Here is a 24,816-nt window from a genome sequence, read left to right on the forward strand (position 1 = left end):
ATCCTCTGTGCCCTGTGCATGGTGGGGCTGGCTCTGCACTCAGGCTCCAGGGAGCTGGTGGTCTGTCCTGTCTGTGCTTTGTGTACCAGCTTTTTGCTTGGTTACTGTGGTTTGGAGCCCAGAGAAGTGGTTCTGTCTGAGGTATGCAGCTCAGAGGTCTGAAATTCACAATGCTGCACTAGTGCAGACCTACACCTGCGTGTCCCCTGTGGCCCTGAGGGTCTGTGCCAATGCCACAGCTCCAGGCCCCTCACCCTCAGGGGTGAAGGAGCACATGTCCCTGCCCCGTGTCTAGTGGAGATTTTTTTGGATGAGGAAGGTCCCCTGACCCCGTTATCTAAGCCTTTGGCAATCCTTGCCTCCCACAAGAGGGAAGGGGTGCTTGGGATCTGCAAGGCCAAGGAGTAAGGGGAGAAGAAAGAGGGCATGACAGCAAGGTAGGAGCTGCTGCAGCCTCCTGTGAATGCTGGGACAGAGAGGGGCTTTGAGTGGGCTCTGACCTGCAATTCCTTCAGAAAAACCTTGGTATATCCTGGGCTGCATCCAGAGCCCCATGGGATTCTGCCCTTCTGCCCTGCTCTGCTGAGACCCACCTGGAGCACTGCATCCAGCCCTGGGCTCCCAGCACAGGAGGGACAGGGACCTGCTGGAGAGAGCCCAGAGGAGCCACCAAGATAATCAGAGGGATGGAGCAGCTCTGCTGTGAGGAAAGGCTGAGAGAGCTGGGATTGTTCAGCTTGGAAAAGGCCTCAGAATTCCGATGCCTTCAAGGGGCCCCAGGAGCGCTGGACAGGGGCTTTTGGCAATGACATAAAATGACTGGATGAGGGATAACTGTTTCAAACTAACAAAGGACATGGTCAGATGCGGTATTAGGAAAAAATTTTTCCCTGTGAGGGTGCTGAGGCCCTGCAAAGGCTGCCCCTGGCTCGCTGTGAGCGTTCGAGGGTGGGCTGGATAGGGCTCTGAGCAGCGTGGCCTGGTGGTCGGTGCTGGTGCCGTGTCGATGTCGATGTCGATGTCGATGTCGGTGCCAGGCCAGGGCGGGCACGGCCTCCCCCCGAGGCCGCGACCATTCCCCCACCACGAGCAGGAACGAGGCTGCCCTGAGTGGCGGGAACAGGCGCGCGTGCGCACTACGCCCCTTCCGATTGGCCCTGCCCTCGGAAGCTGCCCAATCAGCGGCGGCTGTGAAGGCGGGACTTCCCTCCCGCATGTTCCCGTCGGTGGCTCTTCCCCATTGGCCTCGCGGCAGCTGTCGCTCGAAGGGTGAGCCGCGCTGCGATTGGCTGCACAAAGTGGCGCCTGGCTGGTGACGATTGGCCAGGACACACAGAGGGGCGCGGCTCAGGCGGAGCCCTCCGTCTTTCTTTTTCACTCTCTCCCATTGGCCGAGACGGCGGCCGGCCGGAATTTCCGATTGGCCGGCGCACGCTGTTGCTAGGCAGGCGAGGCGGCGTGGGCGGGGCTCCCTTCGCCGATGAGTCGGCGCTGAGGCTCAACCAGCGCGGACGCCCCGAACCCCTCCGCCCGCTACCCGCGACCCCCGCGACCCTCCGGACTCCCCGCCCGCCCCGAGGAGCCGCCGTCCGCCGCCCCTCTCCCCCTTCCCGCAGCGCCATGGCCTCGGGATCTGAGTAAGTGCGGGCCCCGCCGCCTCCCCGCGGCCTAGGCCCCGCCGCGGCCTGGGCCCGCTCCGGCCTGCCCGCTTCACCCGGGGCGGTCCGCGGGCCCCAGGCGGGCGAAAGCGGCCCCGGAACGGGGATGAGCCGCTTCCCGCCGCCCGCCCCGCCACGGCCGGGCCTGGCCGGGAAGTGTCGAGTCATGGCGGGGGGGCGAGGCCGGGCCGGGCCTCCCGCCGTGCCTCCGCTGGGCCTAGGGCCGCCCGCCCGCCGGGCCCTAAACTACGGAGCGCTTTGTTTTCCAGCCCCGTCCCGGGCTCCTTCGGCTCGCAGCGGCCCGGGAGCCGGGGGTGGCGAGTGACTCGGCGGTAGCCGAGGCAGACATGTTGTGCTGGGCAGGGCCGAGGCGGTCGGCGGTGTTTCCGTCTCGGGTGTCTTGCCTCACTCTTGTTGGCTGTGCTCAGTTACAGGCTGAGGATCGTCTTCCGTGCTCCTCAGCAGTGAGTAACAGTCTCCGCACTCAGCCCACGTGCATTTTGAGCGGAGTAAAATAGAATCCAAAAACAAATTTTCCCAATCTAGAAGTACTCAAAGTGACTTTTTGACTTCGCTAGAGGCACTTTTAGTGCTATTTAGTGTATTTTGGTGTTCTTTGAGTAGGTTTCCCTTTTTTAAACAACTCCTGTAATCTAAAACTGCTTGGCCCTGCCGGGTCAGTTCAAGCGAGGTGTGCCAGGCATTCCGTGTCTGCAGTGGAAGTGACATTCCCAGACCCCTGTTGCGCAGCTGGGTGAGGTTAACAGTGTTTATAAAAAGGTATTTCTACTTCGGCAAAGTTTTTCTCACCCACGCAGGGAACCAGAAAAAGTTAGTTTGCAGCTGGAACACGGTTACTTTTTAGATGCCATTTTTTCTCACAGCTGCTGGCAGCCATCTTGCTGAACCGAGCCTCAGCGTGGCAAGTAGCATTCCAAAAGCTAAGGGAGTGTGATTTCTGAAGGGATCCCTGTTTTCCTCTCCCAGCCTGTCTGAAACAGTGTTGAAAACTTGGTTTCTCCACAATGTGTCTAAACTGCCCCCTTGGTTGTCTTAGTTCAGTGTCTGTAGTCACCACATACCTCAGACACTTCACCTGGGGATAAAAATGCTTTATGACTTTTCTCTTTAATACCTACCTGGGAAAAGCGGTTCAGTCTGTAAGTCATATGTTCAGATTGGTAAGAAATTACTCACGGGTTTTATCTGGGAAGTGATTACACAACGATGGTGGTAAAAAAATCACGTCAGTGTGCAGAAGACATGGCTGATTTCACTTTCATTACTGCAGCTGGAATCATTCTGGGAAGTGCCTTTTCCCTTATTGTTAGCACGGGCTTGAAGGAAAGGAAACAGCTTGTTTCCTTACTTTAAGCAGGGCTTTGGAGGTTGGTTAATTTTTTCAGAAGGATCACTAATTGGTAACAACTTTCTGCTCTTGTTCTTCATACCCTCCCCTGTGATGCCTCTGGGCATTATCAGTTGTTGAACAAGGGGAGCTCTGACATGGAGAGAAACCACCACTGGTGTAATTAAGTCCATGAGGCTGTGTCAGGGGAGGCTGAGGTTGGGTACCAGGAAAAGGTTTATCCTGAAGGTGGTCAGTCACTGGAACAGGCTCCCCAGGGAAGTGGTCACAGCACCAAGCCTGGCAGAGGTCAGGAAGCATTTGGACAATGATCTCAGGTACATGGTGTGATTGTTCGGGCTGTCCTATGCAGGGCCAGGAGTTGGGCTTGAAAGTCCTGATGGGTCCCTTCCAGCTCAGGTTATTCTGTGAGTCTGTTGGAAGTCCCCCTGGTCCTGCCATGTGTGAAATGGGGCTGTTGAACTGCATTACTGAGAGAGAAAAGGAGGCTGAGGGAGCCTGTTCGTGCTTGGCCTTTAGGGTTAATACATCTTTGCTTCAGTTTTATAGATGTCTTGCACTTTATGTGCAAGCTTGGTCATTTGCTGTGCTGGTTATTGTGTCCTCACTTCTGGCTTCCGTCTAGGGGCACCTTAGTACAGACCTTGAATTACCTTTTAATTCCAAAACAGCTCTGAAGCTACGTTCTGTGTTCAGTTTGTCTCTTTGCTAAGTCAGGGAAAGAAAGGGGTGAGAGGGAAGGCGTGTGAGGGAGCTGACAAACTGGGTAGGTCAGGGAGGTGATTTGGAGGGTTTCCACCAGGCTGTCTCTGACCAGAAGTTCATCAGGGAGCTTTAAAAATTACCTGGGTTGGCTTTCTGTCCCTGTCCTTTCCCAAAGTTTGCTGGCAGGAGAGAGTCCCAACACACGCCTTAGGCTTTCCTGCTCGGTATTTTCTGTTTGTGCTCTCCTTCCCACAGTTGTTGGGGTTTGTCTGAGCATGGTTGAGGTGCACAGATCTCTTTTGCCCTGTTATTTCAGCTGCAGCATGACGAACCCCTGGAGAGATGCAGTGAGGGCAAATGGAGATGATAACAATATTGTAAATTGCTGCTGAAAGATGGGTAGTGCTTGTCTGCCTAAACTTTACCCTTGTCTGTAGGAAAAATGACATCATTTCCCTGCCTAGCTGACATGTAATTTTGTAGCACCTTTGTTTTTTCCTCTGCAGACCTGTCGGGTCAGAGCGCTGAAGCTGACCCTGCACATTTAGCTCCCTGGATGCTCTTTCTTGTACACTTTTATTCCATTTTTAATGCCTCCAGTCCTTTTTGATCACTCTTATTTAGCAGAACCAGGTGGATTCTTGCTGTGTTCTTTTGCACTGCTGCATGTCAGGTGCTGTCCAAACTTTCTCTCCAGTCTTTTGCAGCTTTTGCTTTGTGTAGAGTGTTGCTTGAAAATCTTCCAGTTGTTACCCAGTTCCTTTACTGTTTTTGGTCTGGTATTTCAGGCTGGTTTTTTGGCTGTAATAGCAGTCCTTGCATCCCAAGGGACAGACACTTAGTTTCAGCAACATTTCACATAGATGAAGTCTGGCAGTGGTTTCTTATCAAAAGGCCTTGGGATTCACATCTTGTGTGCAGAGGGAGGAGTTACAGTCAGACTCTGGATAACCCAAATAAGGAGTATTGTGTCTCCCTGGTGTCCCTTAGCTGAAATCCTGAAATCTTTTTGCTGGGTTAGTTTCCAGTGGCCACAAGCTAAAGAGGAGGCAAAGTCCTTAGAAGTAGGTTGTTGGTTTTTATGCACTGTTTAACCATAATCTGCCCTGATAATGTATTTGTTCAGTTTACGTACTGCTCTCTGTTTTCCTGGAAATTGCAGGCTTTTTAGGACTCATATTTTTAGATTGATTGTGGAATTCATGAGCCCTTTCCAGGATGTATCCAGCAGCTTTTATTGTGTCCTTTTTACCTCTTGCAGTCTTTAATAAAGAGAGGAAAAGGGTAACTTTCAATAGTGCTGGCAGTCCAGGAAAGTCCATGTTGCCTTGGTTTGCAACATGTTTCCTGTGCTACCAGTGTTTGAGGGAAGCTTGAAAACATTTTGAAAGCAAGCTGGCTGCTCTCACAGGCCTGCTTGGTATTGTTTCCCCTTTTACATGGCAGAGAAGGGAGCCAACACTGCATAGCCTGTCTTGGAAAAGCCTCTGCCTTGAGGTGGGGAGGGACCTGGGTAACATCACACCATAGGTATGTCACCCCTCTCTGATGGACTCTTAAAAAATGCAGTGAGCATGCCAAGTGCTGCCATTTCCACTCAAGGATTGGTTTCTTCTGATCATTCTGTCTCTAAAAGGGTGAGATGGAGCCAAAGTTATGTCTGCTCCCATTGTCCACAAAGCTCCCTACGTTTTGCCAGTGCTTGCTGCTTGCTTAGGTCAGGGGAAGACTTTGTTTTCATTTATTTTCTTTCAGAATCAAGTCAGACTATGCAAGGTTTTCTCCTCTGACCTTGGCACAGCCACACAGTTGGAGAAAGTAGTCAGCCCACTGGGGGAAGCTACAGCACTGCACCCCTGTTGTGTGTGGCTAATGTACAGCTTTCAAGAGCTCCTCTAGAATAAGTTGGTTCCAATTCATATTCTGTCATAGAGTGAATTATTTGCTGTATTAGATTTTGAAGGAGAACAGTTAATCTGCCCTTTTTCCATTTCCTTGATCTTTTACTTGCTCCATTTTGTCAAGGGAAGTGAATTATCTCTTGCATTTCTTGGTGGTATTATAGGCCAGAGCTGCAGTGACTTTTGTGACGTTATGGAAAACAGTTAAAAACCCCCAACACAAAATCATTTTCTGTGAACACTTGAATATTTCTACAGCTTGCTAGGTTTAACAAACAGGCATTGACAGGCTAAACTCTTACAGCTCTTCCTGTCAGGGTTGCCCCAGCATTGTCCTTTAATGCTGCTATTTATCTGGGATTTGACACCAAATAGACTTGAACTTTTGTTTTGTTGGCAGCAGTTACGTGTGATTTCAGATGAGTCTGACTAATTCATTGAGGCGAAACATCTTACAGTCAGCAAGATCTCAATGACCACTTCTTTTCATAGATAGCTTCATAGCTGTATTCATTGGAAGCTCATAGTTACATTTACTGACAGAAAACATCCTCCCTTCAACTGGTGCAACTGGTCCCGGGGAAGTAATGTTCTCCTTTGTGCTACAAACAAGTAGAGTTTCTAAAAGACAAGACAACAAAGAAACTTTTAGAAAGTGGAGATGAAAAGAAGGGGTGGCTGGGCGGGGCCAGTATCATGCAGGCTCATAAGCTGTGTTTTCTCTCCCAGCTCTAAAGCCGATGACTTATCAACTGCTATTCTGAAGCAGAAGAACAGGCCCAATCGGTTAATTGTTGACGAAGCCATCAATGAAGACAACAGTGTTGTGTCACTGTCCCAGGTGAGTCATCTGTAGAGGGCAAAGCATTTAATCTAGTAATTTGCAAGCTGTTGCTGTCTATTAACTTGAAATGTAACTTTGCAACATAAGTACAAGTGTTTATGTCAGAAGCTACGGCTCTTACCACTGAGGGAGGGTTGTCTTGTTTCCTGACACTCCTCCTTGACAAAATGCTTTTTGAGCCTTAGTTTGTAGGATTCAGTTGAGCTTGTGCCCTTCCTCTGGTTTCAAGATTAGCTCTATACTACTGGAGTAAGAGTCTCTGTCCTCTGGAATTAGTATATCACTTCCACGGTGTGATTTCCAAGGTCAAATAACTCCCCTTCAAGTACTTGAATTCCTGTTTTTTCAAAAGCTTGTTCTAACGCTTTGCTGTTTACAGGCAAAGATGGATGAGCTGCAGCTGTTTAGAGGAGACACTGTCCTGCTCAAAGGAAAGAAGAGGAGAGAAGCAGTGTGCATTGTTCTGTCAGATGATACCTGCTCAGATGAGAAGATTCGCATGAATAGGGTTGTTCGCAACAACCTGAGAGTGCGCCTGGGTGATGTGATCAGGTGAGGACACAGTGTTACCTGTGAAAGACATTAGCAGCATCACACATTATCTCATAGTATCTGAGCTGCCCTCTTGCAAAAACAAGTTAAAACCTGTTAAAAATGAATTCCAGAAAAAAGTGGAACAGACAACAAGATTAAAAATGCTCCAGGGATGTTTATATTCCAATTTCTTGTTGTAAAAATCATTATTAAATTGGGAATGCTTAAAAAATGTTGCAGGGATTTTGTTGTGCAGCACTTGTGGGAAGTAGAATTATAAAATTACTTGAATTGGAAGGACCTTAAAAGTACTACTGAAACTTGGAAATACGTATCTCTGCTTAATAGGTCCTATTCTGTGATGGGAGTGGGTAGAATGGTAGCACATGAGCATTTCCTGAACATAATAAGTAGTGATTTGCAGGTTTAAATAAGGGAGGGCTAACAGCTTCTTGTCCTCCTGAGCATTGTCTCTGAGAAAATGAGAGCCTGGTTCTGACACCAGACTTTCTGAAGTAATATCTGTATTAATTTTTAAATGCAAAATGTTTTTCATACAAACTTAGTAGATGAGAGAAACGAGGCTGTTGCACCCATCCCTCTACCTCTAAAAATGCAAGTTTTAAACACCGCTGTAATTGATTCAGAATGGTGCTTTGTGTCTTTGGATTTAAAGTAGAGGTGAATTCTTACTTTAACCTGATGTGAGATTCTTGTTGGAGTCTCTCGTAGTGTGACAGCCCATGCTCTCGTCTTCTTTATTAGCTCTGTGTCTGTAGTGGTTCTCAGTCTCCCAAATGTGTTACCAATTGTCTTGATTCATTGTGAGGTCAGGGAATTTTCACTCACCTGCCCTCAAAATTTTTCTTGCCAATATTTAACTGCTTATAGTGTTACTGTGTCTCAGTTTCTGCCAAAATCCAGATTAATGTGCTAACACTCCCTCAATGTGGTGTGTCAAATATTTTCCTTCTGTCTCCCTTGTATTTTACCCTTTTGTTATGTCCTCTCTGTAATGCACGTAGTAAAAGAATTCCTTAGGAGTCTAATGAAAGTCACATATCACATATGTCAGCTGCAGTTCCTTGGCTTTCCTTAGCTGGTGAAGCCAGTTTCTGCCACAGCTGGATACTTCGAGCTGTTGCTACAGTAGGCTGTTGTGCTACATTACAAAATAATAACTGTAGCATGTATTTAGAAGGGGAAAGGGCTTTCAGCCTTTAACCTACTCATCAGCCCTCAGGAAGTGGGACTGACCTACCCATTGCTGCAAAGGTGTTTACCCCTGGTCGGTACTGTGAGAGCCTTTGCTTGGAATCCAGGTTTGTCAGCAATAGGACTCTGGGCACTGCAGTGAGAGAGAGGAAGGAAGGAAGTGTTTTCCCCAACTCACTGTTCCTTGAAGCTGGTTCTCCAGTAGCTTGTTGATATAAAAACTGCCTCATGACTCTCACAGGTCTTTAGGCTATATTAGAGATGTCTGAATGTGGAGAGGGGGTCTGCAGAAGAGCAGAAGGTTAGGAGGAAGCTATTAAATTCCCCAGTGGTCTTGGACTGGGTTAAAAGGAGTGAAGGCAAGTGTGTGCTGTGAAGACTAGCTCTTGGTGGGTATGATTTTTGCCTTGTCACACTGAAATATTTCTGTGTGGGTAGGAAGTCTCACCAAGGCTTTTGATAGTCTTTGGATGTTCTTTCCTGGGAAGGGGCATGTCTTTTCTTGTCCAGGTGTAACACTGAGGTGTAAGTCCAGCACTAACTGGAGTTTTCTTCTTCTGCAGCATCCAGCCTTGCCCAGATGTGAAATATGGCAAACGTATCCACGTGCTGCCAATTGATGACACGGTAGAAGGGATCACAGGGAATCTGTTTGAGGTCTATCTCAAGCCCTACTTCTTGGAAGCTTACAGACCTATCAGGAAAGGTAATAATGCCTGTCATTCAAGTCCTCATGGCCCCAAGTGTGAGCTAGTCCTGAGACTAAATACAGAGAATTTCTAGAAGCTTGCACAGACCTTCATGAGGCATTAGACCAGCATCTGTAGGGAGAGATTTTGCTAGTGGTGATTTAAATTTTCCGTAATCTTCAGAAGGAGTGATTGCTGCTGCAGGCTGGCAGAGCAATTTGGTAGTTCTCCTGAATTTCTTTTAGCTGTATGAGATGGGAGAACATCTGAAAGTTTAACGAGATTTTCTCCTAAGTTCCACCTGAGCCTAAGTTGCTACCATGTGATGTAATTGGTGAGTTGCCTGCATATTAATCAATTGGTTTGGTTTATGTTGTGCTTATCCAGTTTCATTAAAGTCCATCCTTCATTAATGTGGTAATTGAAGGGGACTCAGGTTCAGATCACCATATGTGGAGTGGTGGAGTCAGCTGCTGTGAGGTGCTGAATGTGGTGATGTGCATATAGCTGCCATAGAAGTGATCATATGAGTGTCATGTAACAATTATCATCATGCAATTTAGTTAATTTCCTACTCTCACCTAAAATCAAATCACCTTGACCCATACACTGGGCTTTTCCATCCTCCCACAAGTCACATCACCCACAAAGTTCACCCAGGTCCTTGAGAAAAAGCAGAACAATGTGTGGAAAAGCAGAATCATGCATGCCTTTGCCTCAGGTAGCAGTGACCCAGACTGTTTATCCCAGCATATTTTTTATGTGCACTACAGGGACTTTGTCTCCTTCTACAGCATGTAAAAGTGTTGGTTGGGGAGGGGCAGTCCAGGCAGCTTTTCCTAAATGTGTGTCCCAAAGTTTGCTGGTCCCACCAGCCTTTGCTCTCCATGTCGTCATGAGCAGTCCATTGCATCATGTGGTTTTCCAGAGGCTGTTGCACAATAAGGAGTGCAGTACTCCCTCTGAAAACCATGCTTTGCCTCTCCCTGGAATGGAGTAGCCTCAGTGCCTGATGTTTTGTCATCAGATCCAAAGACTTTTTTTTTCCTCTTAGAGTATGGAATAATATGGAACAGGCTTCCAATGTGCTGGGCCAGGTCCCAGCACATTGCAGTGATTTGTGTCTCTCTGGAACTGCCAGCCTGACAGCACACCTTTTTCCACATATTTACTAGTTTTCAGGATTCCACACTTGTTCAGGAGTTCAGAATGTTATAGGTAGTCACTGGCCTGGACACTTTCCCCTCTGGGTGATGTTCTTAAATATATTAACTGTAAACAAGACCTGAATCACATTCAGTGATGTGCTGTTTCACAGCACCAAGCTTGCCAGAATTCCAGAAGCATTTGGACAATACCCTCAGGCACATGGTGTCATCCTTGGGCCTGTCCTGTGCAGTACCAGGAGTTGGACTCAGTGATCCCCATGGGCCCTTTCCAACTCGGGAAATTCTGTGATAAGAACCAGCCTGGCTTCAGGTGTATTGAAAGGATGTTAAAAATCTTTAAAATACTCAAATGCTACTGTAATCAGCCTGGCATTGGAAGACATCGGGAGGGAGATGTAGGAGAGGTGCAGTTACCAGTGGTTCCCAGTGGATGGCTCCCGAAGTACAGAGCCGATGGCAGTGCTCAGTTCACTCCTCAGATTTGTCTCAGGACCACCGGCTCCATCTCATCCTAAGCCACTACTGCAAAGAACAACAGAAAGATCACGTTAGACCAGGCAGCAAGGACAGTAAACCTCCCCACAGGGGTCACCCACACCGAGTGAGGTGTTAAAAACACACTCTGAGAACAAGCACAAATAAACACCATCACCAGCTACTATTATATACTGAATGCATATAACAAATTCAGCTTAACATGTTCTGCTCAGATCTGTTGTTATGCCAACCCTTTTTCCCTGTGCTGGCTGCCAAGAAGGACTGTTTCTTTTGATCCCAGCATGTGACTGAATATCAGATAGCTACTCATTCCCCACTCAGCCATGGGATGGGGAGCAGATCAGGAAAAAAGAGAAACCTGTGAGTTAAACATTTTTGTAATTGAAACAAAGTAAAATATAATAATAATAATGATAGTAATGGAATAGATGGGGGATGAAACATGGGGGATAAAAAAGACTGGTGTTGCACGACACCTGAGGTAGTTGCTCACCACCTGCTGAATGATGCCCAGCCTGTCCCTCATCAGTGTGTGGTGTCTCCCCGTGAAATCCCCACAGTTCATGCACTGGGCAGGGTGTTCTACAGCACGGAATATCCCTTTGGGCAGTTTGGGTCAGCTCTCCTGGCCGTGCCCCCTCCTGCTTTCTTGTGCACCTGCTCCCTGCCAGAGCCTGGGAAACTGAGCAGTGCTTGAGCTAGGGAAACACTGCTGAGCAACAGCTGGAACATCAGTGAGTTATCAGCATTATTCTCAACTGAATCCAAATCACAGCACTGAAACAGCTACTGGGGAGAAAATGAACTCTATCCCAGATCAGACTGAGACATGAATACCAGTTGGCTCTCTGAGTAAATTCATTATTTGGAGTAATTTAAGGAATAACTGGGAGGCGAGTAGAAAACCAAGCAGACTTTTGGGGTTGTGTTCATAACACTTCGGATGTACCATAGATGGAAGTATACTATAGACACAAGTCGAAGTTTTCCAGGGTCTGTCAGCCAGGAGTCACAGTGCATATTGTTCTGCTTCTGGAGACAAACAGTTATAACTAGTATCAACTAGTTACAGTAAATTTAAAATGAGTTCTTATTGGGTTAGGGCTTTTTGCATGTTCTAAAAATGTTAAATTGAAACTGAATGGAAAAAAAAGTGATTTCTTGCCTTTGTGGTTTGTATTTGGGCAGGGTATTCTTGTCCATTGTTTGCTGTTTTTTAATGGATGAAATTTGAGAATCGAAACAGTGCTCATGCTGTTGCATTGGATGCAGTTCTTAGTTTAACATGCAGAGCAGTGTTATAAAGGCCACAGTGTCTGCCTGTGTGACCAACTCCCTTAAACTCTGGGGCTGCTGGTTGTACAGGGGTTATCATTTTGCAGATGTGGGTCGCAGCAGGCCACTGACGTGTGGGGTTTTACAGGTGACATCTTCCTGGTGCGTGGAGGGATGCGTGCAGTGGAGTTCAAAGTGGTGGAGACAGATCCAAGCCCGTACTGCATAGTGGCTCCAGACACAGTGATCCATTGTGAGGGAGAGCCCATCAAAAGAGAGGTGAGCAGAACCCTGCCACGTGGTGCTCCTGCTGGATCTCCTCTGTCCAAAGCCTGTTTCTGGGACAGTGCTTGAGGGCAGCAGTGTTTGCAGTTCCTGTTTTGACATTTTATCTACTGATTGTAATGGTCAGAAACTCTGGTTTCAGGAGATGTGCTGCTGCTGAAGGTAGTCAGAGAAAGGTACACCCAGTGTCTTCCTCATATGCTGAAAGCACCAGGGGGTAGGTTTGCTGACGAGATGCTGTGCTTTGGCAGCAGCTGTTCTGCATCTGCTTCCAGATATTTCACACTGCTTGGATGCATCTTTTGATTCCAGTGTTCCCTTGATCCATAGCAGAGAGAGCTTACAATGGTGCTAAATTTCATGCCATGTGAAAAGAAAGTAATGGAGGTTTTTTCCGAGAGAAATTTGAAACCCTCAAATGGTTTACATTAAAAAAATAAAAATTCCCCAGTTCATTAAGGTGTCTAGCCTTGAGTGTTGCAACCTTGTGGCTTCCTGAGGGGCTTGTCTGACAGGTTTTGGCAGCCTCACTGTACAGAGTAGGAAATGTGAGGGAAATGAGCTGAGGTGGGTGCATACTTCATAGAATAAGTACCTTTTTCTGCCTGCAAATAGTGTGAGTGCTGGTTTGTTGTAAGCTGCCTTCTGAAAAACATCTCTGTGACCCTTGTGAGACTGCAGCTGGGCACTCCATGCATCCCACTTGACCTCTTCAGGCCACAGCAGAGATAGACAGGAGTAAGTTCAGCCTAGGCCACAAAAACTATGAGGAGCTGGTGGTCAAGAATGAAGGAGGAGAGACTGGGATCATGGCATGATGCAGCCTGGAGAAGTGAAGGCAAAGGCCTACTGGCAACTGCCTGATGGGAAGGGATAGATAACCAGGCTTCTTCTGAGAGCTGTGCCCAGGGACATGACTGACACACTAATATAAGCTGGATCAAGGGAAATTCCCAGTAGCTACTTGGAAAAATGTTTCCCCCATTCTTGGAGCAGAGCCCAGAGAGGGCAGAAATCTCTGATATTGAGACCTTCAGTGCTTAGGTCCAGCCCCTGCTTGAAACAGGTGGGACTTGAACTGAGTCTCTCTGAGATTCTAGGCTATGTTATTATTTTCATGTGGCCTAAATAACTGAGGCCAGTAAGGGTTTGGACAGAAGAATGGATGGATATTGTGAGGGAAGAGTTGGTATGATCATATCCATATGTCTGGACCTTAACATTCTCTGCTAATTGGAGTCAGTCTCAAAAGGTAACACTGCACCTGAGTAACTGGCAGCTAGGATATGCCAAATAGATAGCATTGACTCTAAGGAGTAAGTATATTTTATACTGACATTGTCTCTTGTTACTTCCATTAGCCCCATCAAAGAGTCACAGAGCTTGTTTTGTGTTAGAGTCTGTAGGGAACCTGGCAGCAGAGGCTGTCATTCCAGAGGGTGGGCTTCAGTGAAGTCTGAGTACGTGCAGGCAATTCTCTTTATATGTCTGGGAAGACAGAGCTAAGAAACAATTATAGAAGACATCAGGAAGACTTGAAAGGGAGAATCTCAAGACAGGCAAGAAATGTCTAAAAAGCCATACTCCTGGCTTCTCTAGACTGGGAGGGGTTGTTGAGCTATTGTTTTCACTCAGGTGTTTGATGTGTTTCCTCCTGGGCAGGATGAAGAGGAGTCACTGAACGAGGTGGGCTATGATGACATTGGTGGCTGCCGGAAGCAGCTGGCTCAAATCAAGGAGATGGTGGAGCTTCCCCTCCGACACCCTGCTCTCTTCAAGGCCATAGGGGTGAAGGTAGGTCCCCACATGCAGGTGGATAAGTGGGCTTGCCCTGGGAGATGTCTCTCCATGACAGAGATTTAGGAGATACTGGAGAGGGGAATAAGGAATTCGTGGTGTGGGTTTTTGGGTTTTTTAATGCTAGTCTTTGGAAGGTATTTGCGTATGTGTTCTGGACACAGACTGAAACACTGGCAGCTTGTAAAGCAGAGTGATGCTTTGAATCAGCGCTGCCAGTTACTGGCAAGGTTTTTGTTGTGTGTTGTGTGAAGTAGTAAAGGGTGTTGATAGCAGTGCTGACATGGCAGCTGTTGCATGAGTTTGCATCACAATTTCAGACTAGCATTATCAAATGCTTACAAATTCACTGTGAAGCTGCTTAAGCAGTGAGATATTCACAACCTAAGTCCCTTGCCTTTGTCCTCAGCCTCCACGTGGGATCCTGCTGTATGGTCCTCCTGGCACTGGTAAAACACTGATTGCCCGAGCGGTGGCCAACGAAACAGGGGCTTTCTTCTTCCTGATCAATGGTAAGTTTTGTGGCTGCTTTGGCCCCAGGTCTGCTGTGTGCTCACTTGTTATCTTATGGTAAGGAATGGTGTTAACAGGGCTTGTAGGGCCACATTGTCTTCCTGACATCCTTCCTTACCTCTTTCAAGCGTGCCTCTGGGGACACTTGGAAGCCCTTTGTGTGGAAGTATGTGTAGTGGCACTTCCCTGAAGCTTGATTGTGTTGTAGCAGAGTGCTTGGAAGATTGTGCTCACAGGGATTTGATGTCCGTCTGTCCATTTGTGAAGGGAGAACTGGCAGGGCTTCTGGCTTTGCTCCCATCATGTTCTGTTCAGAAAAGAAACTGCTGCTCTGGATTCCTCTTTCCCCTCAAGTAAAGCACAAAGACCTCTTTTGTTTCACAGTGTGTTATTTGGAAGGAACTTCCCTGAAAACTATATTGAGATCCTTTGAACCTAGCTACAAGTGACAGAACTCCTATTGATAAGTCTCACCTGTAGCACTTGAGGTGGATACTGGTTGATACCTAGTAAGGACTAGATTCTGAATTTTCCACACTGCTTCTCCGTCCCATTTTAGTCAGTGCTGGAATAAGAGAGCATTTTTACTGAAGGAATGCAGCTTTTCTTCTGCAATTTCAATCATGTGACAGCATAACACAGCACAGCAGTGACCGGCAGTAGGATTAGGGACTTGCTTTTATCTCAAGAGAGTGGATGTAAATGGGCTAATTTTAGCCACATGTCACCCTGTCATATACTTCCTCAAGTGTGTGGAAGCTGTCACTGAATGCTAATGCACCAGCCGTTTCTTCAGATGCCTGTACATCTATTGCATAATGAAAATAACACTGTCAGAGTTAGCTGTGGATTCGCTGCCTGCTGCCCCAGTCTGGAGCTGCAGGCAGTGTTGCAGACAGAGCTGATAACTGGTGAGTTACCTGTAATGAAATACTCAGAGCACCTGCCCACACCTGTGTCTCTGCAGCTGACAGCTGTGTGTGCCTGAGGGCCAGGTTTATTTTTCTTGGATCCTTCAGAAGCATATTTTCTCTTCATTACCACTGCCACCAGCATGACAGCAAACTCTGTAAAAACAGGATACATCTCTAAACCTGCACTAGTGTTCAGCAGTTGTAGATGTCAGGGGAATGCTGTCCATCCATTTGGGATCAATGTGGTTACACACTTCAATTTTGTATTTAACCTTTGAGAGGAGATGGGGATTGTGGTTTTGTTCGTTTGTTGTTGGTTGTTTTGACTTTTTTAAACTAGTTTATAGGATCATACAGAGGTAAATGTATACGTGTGTAATGTAAGCTAAAGATGGCTTCATAGAGCTTTTTCCTTCCCTATCCTGGTAATTCATCACCTTATAATTTGATTGCTTCTCTTGCAAGCTAGGACTGGCATTAACTGTGTGTGGTGGTACATTACAGAGAAGCTCACCAAGTGTGAAATAGGGTAAGGAAAGAGCCAGCTAAAGGTAGCTCATTGTCTAGTGCTGCATTCTCTTAGAGTAAACTGGAAACACCAAAATAATGATAGAAACTAATTCTGCATGCTGGTCCTGCCTTTCAGCTGCAGATTTAGTGAATTTGATTGATAGTATTTGCTTTGGCTTGAAATATAGCTTGTCCCATGTGGATGTTGTACTAAAAATATTCAGCTGTGTGTTTTTGGGGCTAGCTGCCTCTCTTCTGAGTGGCACAGCATTGCTGTTTTTTAGGTCCTGAGATCATGAGCAAGCTGGCTGGTGAGTCTGAGAGCAACCTGAGGAAAGCCTTTGAAGAAGCAGAGAAGAATGCTCCTGCCATCATCTTCATTGATGAATTGGATGCCATTGCTCCTAAGAGAGAGAAGGTAAAGAGAGCCTGTAGGAGGTAAATTAGCATGTCCTTTTTTTTTGGTAGCAGCTGGCATGAGTCTCTGCATTTCACTACAGAGTAAAGCAGCATTTCTTTAACACCTGAATTCAGTTGGACACCAGGAGGGTTAGATACAGCTCAGGACATCTGTTACCATCCTGTGGCTGCTGTATCTGCCAGCTCCCATGCAGTGCTGGCTGCCATGCTCCTTGTAGAGCTGTTGGTGCCAGCGCTGCTCTCTGTCCCCACAGACCCACGGGGAGGTGGAACGTCGCATCGTGTCTCAGCTGCTGACCCTCATGGACGGGCTGAAGCAGAGGGCACACGTGATCGTGATGGCAGCCACCAACAGACCCAACAGCATCGACCCAGCGCTCCGGCGATTCGGTAACCACCCCTGCCCCCTCTTCCCTGTGTGTCACACACTTTGTGACAGGCCATGCTTCAGGGGCCCCTAAGGATTGAGCAGAAAGTCGTGCTGCACATGTGTTACATAAACTATTAACTTGTCTCCAGCTCCTTGCTAGAAATTATTTTCCGGGCTTGGATCCTTTGATGTCGTTTTCTATGCCATGTTAGGTGAGAATGTGTAGAAATAATACTTTGAAGGGGGAAAAGTGTGCTAGCCTGTATTAGGTGAAGCTATTTCAGGACACACTTAAGGAGGAAATGCCTTAGGGGACGTTCATGCATTAGATCGCAGAAGGCTGTGAATTACCTGATTTGGGTTTCTTTTATTAATGAACAGTACAGTAGTTTCTGAGATTCAGGTCTTCAAAACATGAATATCTGGTGTGTGACCAGTTGATAGAGTCTGTAATAGCAAACCTATCAACTGTGCAGGGGCCCTCTTAAATGTGTAGTGAGCCATTTGAAAGCACAGCTGTGGCTGGAGGAGAAAGTAGAGGTGTACACATCTTAGTGAATATTGCAGTGATGTCCTGTTTTCCTCATGTATTTCACCACTTGGGTAGTGCTGTTCTAAAAAATTAAATCTCTCAGTATTTTTGGACTCTTGTAACAAGGACACAAAGGTAGAAATAAAAATGTCTCATGGTATGTTGGTTCAGTGAAGCTTATTTCCTAAAAATGCAGCTCAGAAGAAGTTACTAAATGTGCCATCCTCTGTACTGTATAATCCCAAGGTCTTACTGTTAGTCTCACAGTAGTCTCACTTTCCCTAAATGCCTAATACTTTTCCTCCTTCTCTGATCTGTCTCTTCTACTGTGCTGATAGATGTTGCAGGCAAACCCAAAACTCTGTCATTTTCTGATATTTTGTGGAAAACATCACCTTGCTCAGTCAGAGGAAGGCAGCAGCTCCTGTGGTGTGCAGAATCAGCAGCTCAATGTGTGCTTGTGCTCCCCAGGTCGTTTTGACAGAGAGGTAGATATTGGTATCCCTGATGCCACTGGGCGCCTGGAGATCCTGCAGATCCACACAAAAAATATGAAACTGGCTGATGATGTGGATCTGGAGCAGGTGAGTAGTGTGCCATTAGGAAAGCTTGTCTCGTTTCCAGTGTTCTGTTTCATAGTGGACGTATTGTTAAGGCTTGATTGTACAAGTGGAGTGGCTCAGTTAGGACAGCCTGGAACTGCATGAATGGGTGATCCCTGGGATTCCTTCTGACCAGTTTACCTGTGACCAAAAGTCCTCACTCACTAGTTAGGAATGGCATGGCTAAGTGAAACAAATGTGTATCATTCCAATCTGGAAGTGCCTTGCCACTATCATCCTGGGTTTGTTTGCTATGTCATTGCCTTTAAAAGTACAGCAGACCTGAAAAAGCCCACACACAGCTGGGTGAGCATTGTGGTGTCATTGCACCACCTGCAAGCTGGATGGTTCCTGTCATCTCTGTCCTGAATGAAGAACTGCAGTTCTCAGAGTTACCTTTCGAAATTCCAGATGCAGATTGGATCTCTAGTAGGCAGTAGAAGGCACAGTGTCTTTGCCTGAGTGTTAGCACTTGAAGGTGCAGCAAAGCCCTGACGTTGCTCTCATCCCTTCGCAGTTCGGGATGCATGTGTTGCCCTTGCTTGTTTCCCTGTGAGTCATGGTCAGTGCTCTGCTTTCAGGTGGCAAACGAGACCCATGGCCATGTTGGTGCTGACTTGGCTGCTCTTTGCTCAGAAGCTGCTCTTCAGGCAATCAGAAAGAAGATGGATCTCATAGACCTAGAAGATGAAACCATCGATGCTGAAGTGATGAACTCTCTGGCAGTGACCATGGATGACTTCAGGGTAATGCAGGAGTGCCCCATGTTCTTATGAGTGCAATTAATTGCCTCTCTGAGGCAAGAGAGTGTAACATGTTAGAATTCATATAATACTGTTTCTTCTCACAACAGTGGGCTCTGAGCCAGAGCAACCCTTCTGCTCTTCGGGAGACTGTGGTGGAGGTGCCACAAGTTACCTGGGAAGATATTGGTGGCCTAGAAGATGTAAAGAGGGAACTCCAGGAGCTTGTACAGGTAAGCTTTACAACAGATTTTTTACTTAGCCAGCTTAAAATACAATAATAAAATCTAGAATATCTTAGTTTCTTGTTTGGGCTGCAAACACAGTAAATGCAGAGGCTTTATGGCATTTATTCTAATGGACTGTAAATACCATGCTGTTCCATCTTGGTGAACTTGGGGAGGAAGGCGCTGGGAAGCAGCATTATGTTTTCCTGAGCTGAGTCTGCAGTGGCATTTTATGTGGGTGTTGTGCAACATGCATAAACAGCCACAGTTCTGCCTCTTAAGTGGAGACCAGCAGTGGGACCACTGCTGAGAATCACCCTATGTGGTAGCTGTATCTGCCAGGCAGTGGATGAAGGTGCTCATACAGAGAGCATCTGAAGGGCTCCCCATCAGCCTTAGCACAGAAACAGGTAAGAAGTAATTGTGAAGCCCTCTACAAAAGGAAAGAACAGAACAAAATGTTGCAAATTATCTGTGGAAACTCCAGGTGTCTGCACTGGCAGTTTGGATTGGGTACATTCCTGCTTTCAGCTGGCACTGTAGAAACATCCTGTCTGTGAATAAAAGAATCTAAAATTTTAGTCTATCTTTCTGATGTTAAAATCATCACCTGTCTTGTATATGACCTCGTTGCTGAGGATAAAGGCTCACATCAGACACCTTGCTGTCTCTGGAGAGCAGAGCAAATAGGTTAGGTAATGAGCTGTTCCCTTTTGCTTCTGCAGGGCAGAGTGAAGCTGAGGTTAAGTGTGCTGGAAAGTACTGAACTGGTACTTGGGAAAGTACTGAACTATAGTTAGTTCCTAGAGATAAATAGGTTTTTTAGGCACCTTTCCAAGGCAGTGTCCACTTAAAAACTGCAGTGGCACCTGGCAGGATCTTGTGTTTAATCCACCAGAAATCTTAGGTAGTTCTTCTGGTAGAACCAAAACTGACTCAGAGAAGTGTGTCCCTTCTTGTAGCATAGGACTTGGATTGGATGATCTTTTGAAGCTCCCTTGACGTGCAAACCATTCTGTACTTCCAAGGTAGCCTGCTGTGGCTCATCGTGGGAGGTTTTTGTTCTGTTCTCTTTCAGTATCCTGTGGAGCATCCAGACAAGTTCCTCAAATTCGGCATGACCCCATCAAAAGGGGTTCTGTTCTATGGGCCACCTGGCTGTGGTAAGACACTGCTGGCCAAAGCCATTGCTAATGAGTGCCAGGCAAACTTCATTTCCATCAAGGGGCCAGAATTGCTCACCATGTGGTTTGGTGAGTCTGAAGCCAACGTGCGTGAGATCTTTGACAAGGTAAGTGTTTCTCCTATTCTCTGTGCTGTCTTTGTGCTGAGGTATCCCCAGAACTATGTCTCCACTGCATCTGTCTTACTGGTTCTTCTTTGTGTCTTCTGTGTTTTCCCCACTTGCACTGAGAGCAGGAGTTCTTCCCTGGTATTGGAATTAATCCTCTTGAGCAACATAGCTCTTAAAACTCTTTTCCCTGACTGCAGTTGGCATCTGTCAGTAGAGGGTGATAAATTCCCCAGTGCCTTTGGCAGAGGCTATGGTTAGGAGGGCACATGTATGTTCCTCCCCCCTGGGAACTTTGATTAGCACCTCATTAACTGTCATCATCTACAGATTTTCAGAATATCCTATGGGTTCTTGTCCTGCAATATACACAGTTTAGAAAGGAGCTCACTCCTGCTCAGTTGTCCCATAGTGTCTTCTCCTGTCCCAGAAGGTGTCTGCATGGATTATCCTGTGAATCTTTGCTCTTGTGGTGTATTAGAAAAAAGTTGGCAGGAGAGTGGAGAAAAATCGAGGTGGAAGAGAACCTCAGAGACTGTTTAGTTCAGCGGGTTGTCCAGAGTAGGGAGGTAACTTTGAAATTTCATCAGTTAAGTGCATTGAGTTCTGGGCATGTGTGAAGGGTGGAGAATCCCTGACCTCTCTGGGCCTGTGTGCTGGTGTTGGAGTGCTCTTACTGTGACCAATTTCTTCCTTATTTCTTACTGGAATTTTCTCAGCTGCTCACAGCTGTGTCTCCAGGACAGGAGACTCCCAACACCCTCCAGGCTAGGGGCTGGAGAGGTGTGCATGAGTGAGGGCTGCAGCAGGCACCTCCTTGTGCCTGTGGTCTTTCCTCCTTTCACTGCACACTGTGAAGAAAGATCCAGCTCCCCATAACTACACATTAGGTAGCTGAAGACAGCAATTGGATTTCTCCTTTCCATTGGATATATCTCACCTGCTTCAGTGCCTGAATAACCAGCTGACATCTTCTGGTCTTGCAGAGAGAGTTCTAGTCCAGCAAAATGGCTCCATTTTTCACTCTAGGCATTGGAGTTACTGCTTTTCTGCCTGGTTCACAATGTTCCCACTTCAGGGAAATCCAACTTGTTGTTCAGGAGAATTTAATGGAGGGGCCGTGTGGCAAGAGACTGCTCTGGAGCAGCTCTTCCAAGCTCGTGAAGAGCTTCTGTTTCTCTTGAGCTGTGTTAATGGTGAGGAAGGCTTAGTGTGGAGTCAGCATGCTCCTTGTTGGGCAGTATTAGCATGGAATAATGGTGCCCACTGCTTTTTGCAGGCTCGTCAAGCAGCCCCATGCGTGCTCTTCTTTGATGAGCTGGACTCCATCGCCAAGGCCCGAGGCGGGAATATCGGTGACGGCGGCGGTGCTGCAGATCGTGTCATCAACCAGATCCTGACTGAGATGGACGGCATGTCCACCAAGAAAAACGTCTTCATCATCGGTGCCACCAACAGGCCAGACATCATTGACCCAGCCATCCTGCGCCCTGGCCGCCTGGATCAGCTCATCTACATCCCCCTGCCTGACGAGAAGTCCAGGGTTGCAATCCTTAAAGCCAATCTGAGGAAATCACCAGTTGCAAAGGTAGAATCTGCACCCTCACTGCTTCTGGCTTGGGTTTGCTGTGTGCTGCTTGTGTTCCTCACAAGGTGTGGACAGCACCGAGGTCTGGAGGCTCATCCATGTAGTAGAATGGTAGAGGAAGCTGGAGCTCTGAGGTCAGGTGTCAGTAAAGCCAGAAATTGGTCTGCAGACACAGCAGCTCTTTGTCACATAATGGGGTTCTGCTCATGGTGCGGGATCAGAAAAGCCTATTTTGGTGAGGTGGAAAAGATTCTTGCACTCTGGGGAAAAAAAAAAAGTGTAGAACACACAAGTGTGAAATACAAATTGAAGAGGAGCAGTTGCAGTGAGTTGTTGCTGAGCCCTGTCATAGACAAGAGCTGTGTTGTTCCTTGCCTGGGAAGAGGCAGTAATGCAGCTGAGAGTTAATCAAAGAAAAACAGACATGAAGTGGAGCCCAAGCTTTTTTATGCCAAGCTTACCTGCTTAGTTTCAAAGAAGGTTGCAGTAAAACCCTCTCAACTGAGGGGGAGGAGAGGAGGAGGTCGGCTGTCTTGGTCTGCTTGTGCCCCATCTCTATTTCCAGTCTGATGGTGTTTTGCTTGACTCCTCGTGCTGAGACCTGAGCAAGTCATACCCTAAATCTGTAAGTGCAGAGGCATTTACAGCCACTTTGTGGATTCTTGGTGGGTGTGAGGAGTGTAGCCTGCTTTCGTATGTTGTTAACTTTTCCTGAAAACGAGAATCTCAACAGCTGATCTTTCCAAAATTGGCCATAGTTAAGACAGCACCTTGATACCCTGGGATCTAAAGATACCTCTCTGTCACTTGGGGATATGAGGTGTAAAGGAATGGCCTCTCTTTATTTTTCTCTAGGATGTTGACCTGGATTTCCTGGCGAAGATGACCAATGGCTTCTCAGGGGCTGACCTGACAGAAATTTGCCAGCGTGCCTGCAAACTGGCCATCCGCGAATCCATCGAGAGCGAGATCAGGCGAGAGCGTGAGAGGCAAACCAACCCTTCTGCCATGGTGAGTGGTACACCGAGCTCTCCCATCCCACATGCCTGAGGTGTGATGTGTTCCTCTGTCATCCTCGGGGATGAGTGGGCTCTTGTGCAGAGCGTGGAGCTGGAGCACTTTGTTCTCTTCTTGTGGGAGGTTGAGGACCCTCCTGGGATGCCTCATGGTCAGCATTGCTCAGGAGATGCCTTCTGCAGCCCTGACTCATGCACACCTCTCCAGCCCCCGCCATGGAGGGTGTTGGGAGCCTCCTAACCTGGAGGGAAGCTGTGAGCAGCTCTTGGACCCGTAGAGCTTGGGCACACAGCTCACCTGGTCCCTCTGTCCTGCTGCAGGAGGTGGAGGAGGACGATCCTGTTCCCGAGATCCGCAGGGATCACTTTGAGGAGGCCATGCGCTTTGCCCGCCGCTCTGTCAGTGACAACGACATCAGGAAATACGAGATGTTTGCACAGACCCTACAGCAGAGCCGTGGCTTTGGCAGCTTCAGGTACCTGTGGGGTGTGAGGGCTGCGCAGTGTGGCTCAGCCAGCCCCCGAGCACAGCACTGGGGCAGCTTTCTGATGGGTTCTGGGCAGCAAAACTCTTTTGCACTGTGCATTCCCATTCAGCCTTGAGCATAGAGCACCAAGACACGGCATGGCGGGTGTAGGCTGTGCTGCAGGTTGGTTGTAGCTGCTCTGTTGGTGCATTCAAAGTCCCTTTTTTCCTCTACCTCAAGCGAGATTTTACAGCCAGCAGCCATGAGCTCTTTGTCCTTCCCTAAGTCTTAATCCCATTCCTTCTTGGTTGTCACTGGGGTTTGGCACAGAGGGAGGGTATGGCCCTGAGCTGCAAGGAGGTTTTTGAACAGCTTCTCTTCTCTCCTGTCCTGCACTGCTGCATGCAGGTTCCCCTCAGGCAACCAGGGCGGCGCCGGCCCAAGCCAAGGCACAGGAGGTGGCAGCGGGGGCAACGTGTACAGCGAAGACAATGACGACGATCTCTACGGTTAACTCGCTGCCCTCAGTGGACCAAACTCCACACCAGGCCACGTTGTACAGGAAAAAATCCAATGTTCAGTGGACTCTTGGCTTCTTCATTCCTCAGTCAGAACAGTGTAGCTGCACGTCAGACTTTGTACAGGGAATGTTTTCTGCAAACACAAATCCAGAGCGATGTTCAGTTGGGAGGCAGACAGTGAATTAATAAGGAGGGGAACTTAATTTCTGAGAAATTTCTGTTCTAGTTTATGTGGCAGAATCAGCAGCTTTAGCAAGGGTACAACGCTAGCCTGTATTAAAAAAAAAATAAAACCCCACAAAAAATAATAAAAAAAATTAATAAAAATCCCACAAAACTCTAGCAAGGTCCTGCCAGTTCCTTTGTGTGGTGCTGTCACTGTCAAAACCCATGTCTGGTGCTGTGTGAGCTCTCTGTGCTCCAGTGGAGCCCATCTGTGTGAGTGTTCCCCTGCTGTGAATAGGGCTGCTCTTCATGCTTAACACCTCTTAGCTCTGTTAATGGAAGAAATGGGTTTGGCAGTGTCCATGCCCTGGCAGGAAGAGCCTGGCAGCAGGTACCTGCTGTTGCTCTTCCAAGGCTGGCCATGAGCTGTCAGGTCTCTTGCTGCTGTGGCTCTGCAGCAAAGGATCTCTCCAAGAATCCCTGTCTCATCCAGGCATGAAGGGCACTTGGGGTGTCTCGGGTTGTGGCACAGTGTGACACCACTTTGGCTGGGGAGAGAGGACCTTCAACACATTCCATGTATCCCAGTTTCTGATGCTTGTCTTGGATCTCTCTTGGAAAGCTGGCCTTGTGTCAGACTCAGTAGCTGGGTTCTGATCATGGTTTTTCTTCCTTTTCACCTGTCCTGCCTCCCTGCCTTGCTGCTTCCTTTATTTTCCCTTCTGTGAACTGAAAAATGTGCTACTGCTGTACTTGGTTGTTTTATGTCAGGAAAGCCCTGGGTCCCAGGGGGCAGGAGCAGGACAAGAGGCCGGGTGTGGCTGAGCCCTCAGCCTGAGGGGGGCAGTGGCTGCAGAATGCACAGAGCTCCCCGTAGGGAATGCAGGAACTGAGGGTTTCTGCAAGGAGGGTAAAACGCAGTTCATGTGGCAGAATGTTTCCCTGGGCCGAGCCACGAGGGAGAGGGCAGGAGCTGTGGGGCTGGGCTGTGGCTTTCT

At 47.7% G+C, this 24,816-nt stretch overlaps 1 protein-coding gene across 1 annotated transcript; it reads left to right on the plus strand.

Moving 5' to 3' along the window:
* The first annotated feature begins 1,460 nt into the window (after positions 1–1,460).
* VCP (valosin containing protein) lies at positions 1,461–23,995 on the plus strand. The gene is made up of 17 exons (XM_071425678.1): positions 1,461–1,637; positions 6,363–6,474; positions 6,857–7,029; positions 8,790–8,932; positions 12,006–12,136; positions 13,805–13,936; positions 14,349–14,451; positions 16,161–16,294; positions 16,551–16,686; positions 17,670–17,782; positions 18,382–18,546; positions 18,654–18,776; positions 19,849–20,061; positions 21,341–21,649; positions 22,505–22,660; positions 22,987–23,141; positions 23,541–23,995. The coding sequence occupies exons 1-17, from the start codon at positions 1,621–1,623 to the stop codon at positions 23,644–23,646; spliced, it is 2,421 nt and encodes an 806-aa protein (XP_071281779.1). The 5' UTR covers positions 1,461–1,620; the 3' UTR covers positions 23,647–23,995.
* Positions 23,996–24,816: the final 821 nt, after the last annotated feature.

Source organism: Agelaius tricolor, unplaced genomic scaffold (assembly GCF_023055355.1).
Source record: "Agelaius tricolor isolate 1412-34295 unplaced genomic scaffold, bAgeTri1.0.p SCAF_4, whole genome shotgun sequence".
Lineage (NCBI taxonomy): Eukaryota > Metazoa > Chordata > Aves > Passeriformes > Icteridae > Agelaius > Agelaius tricolor.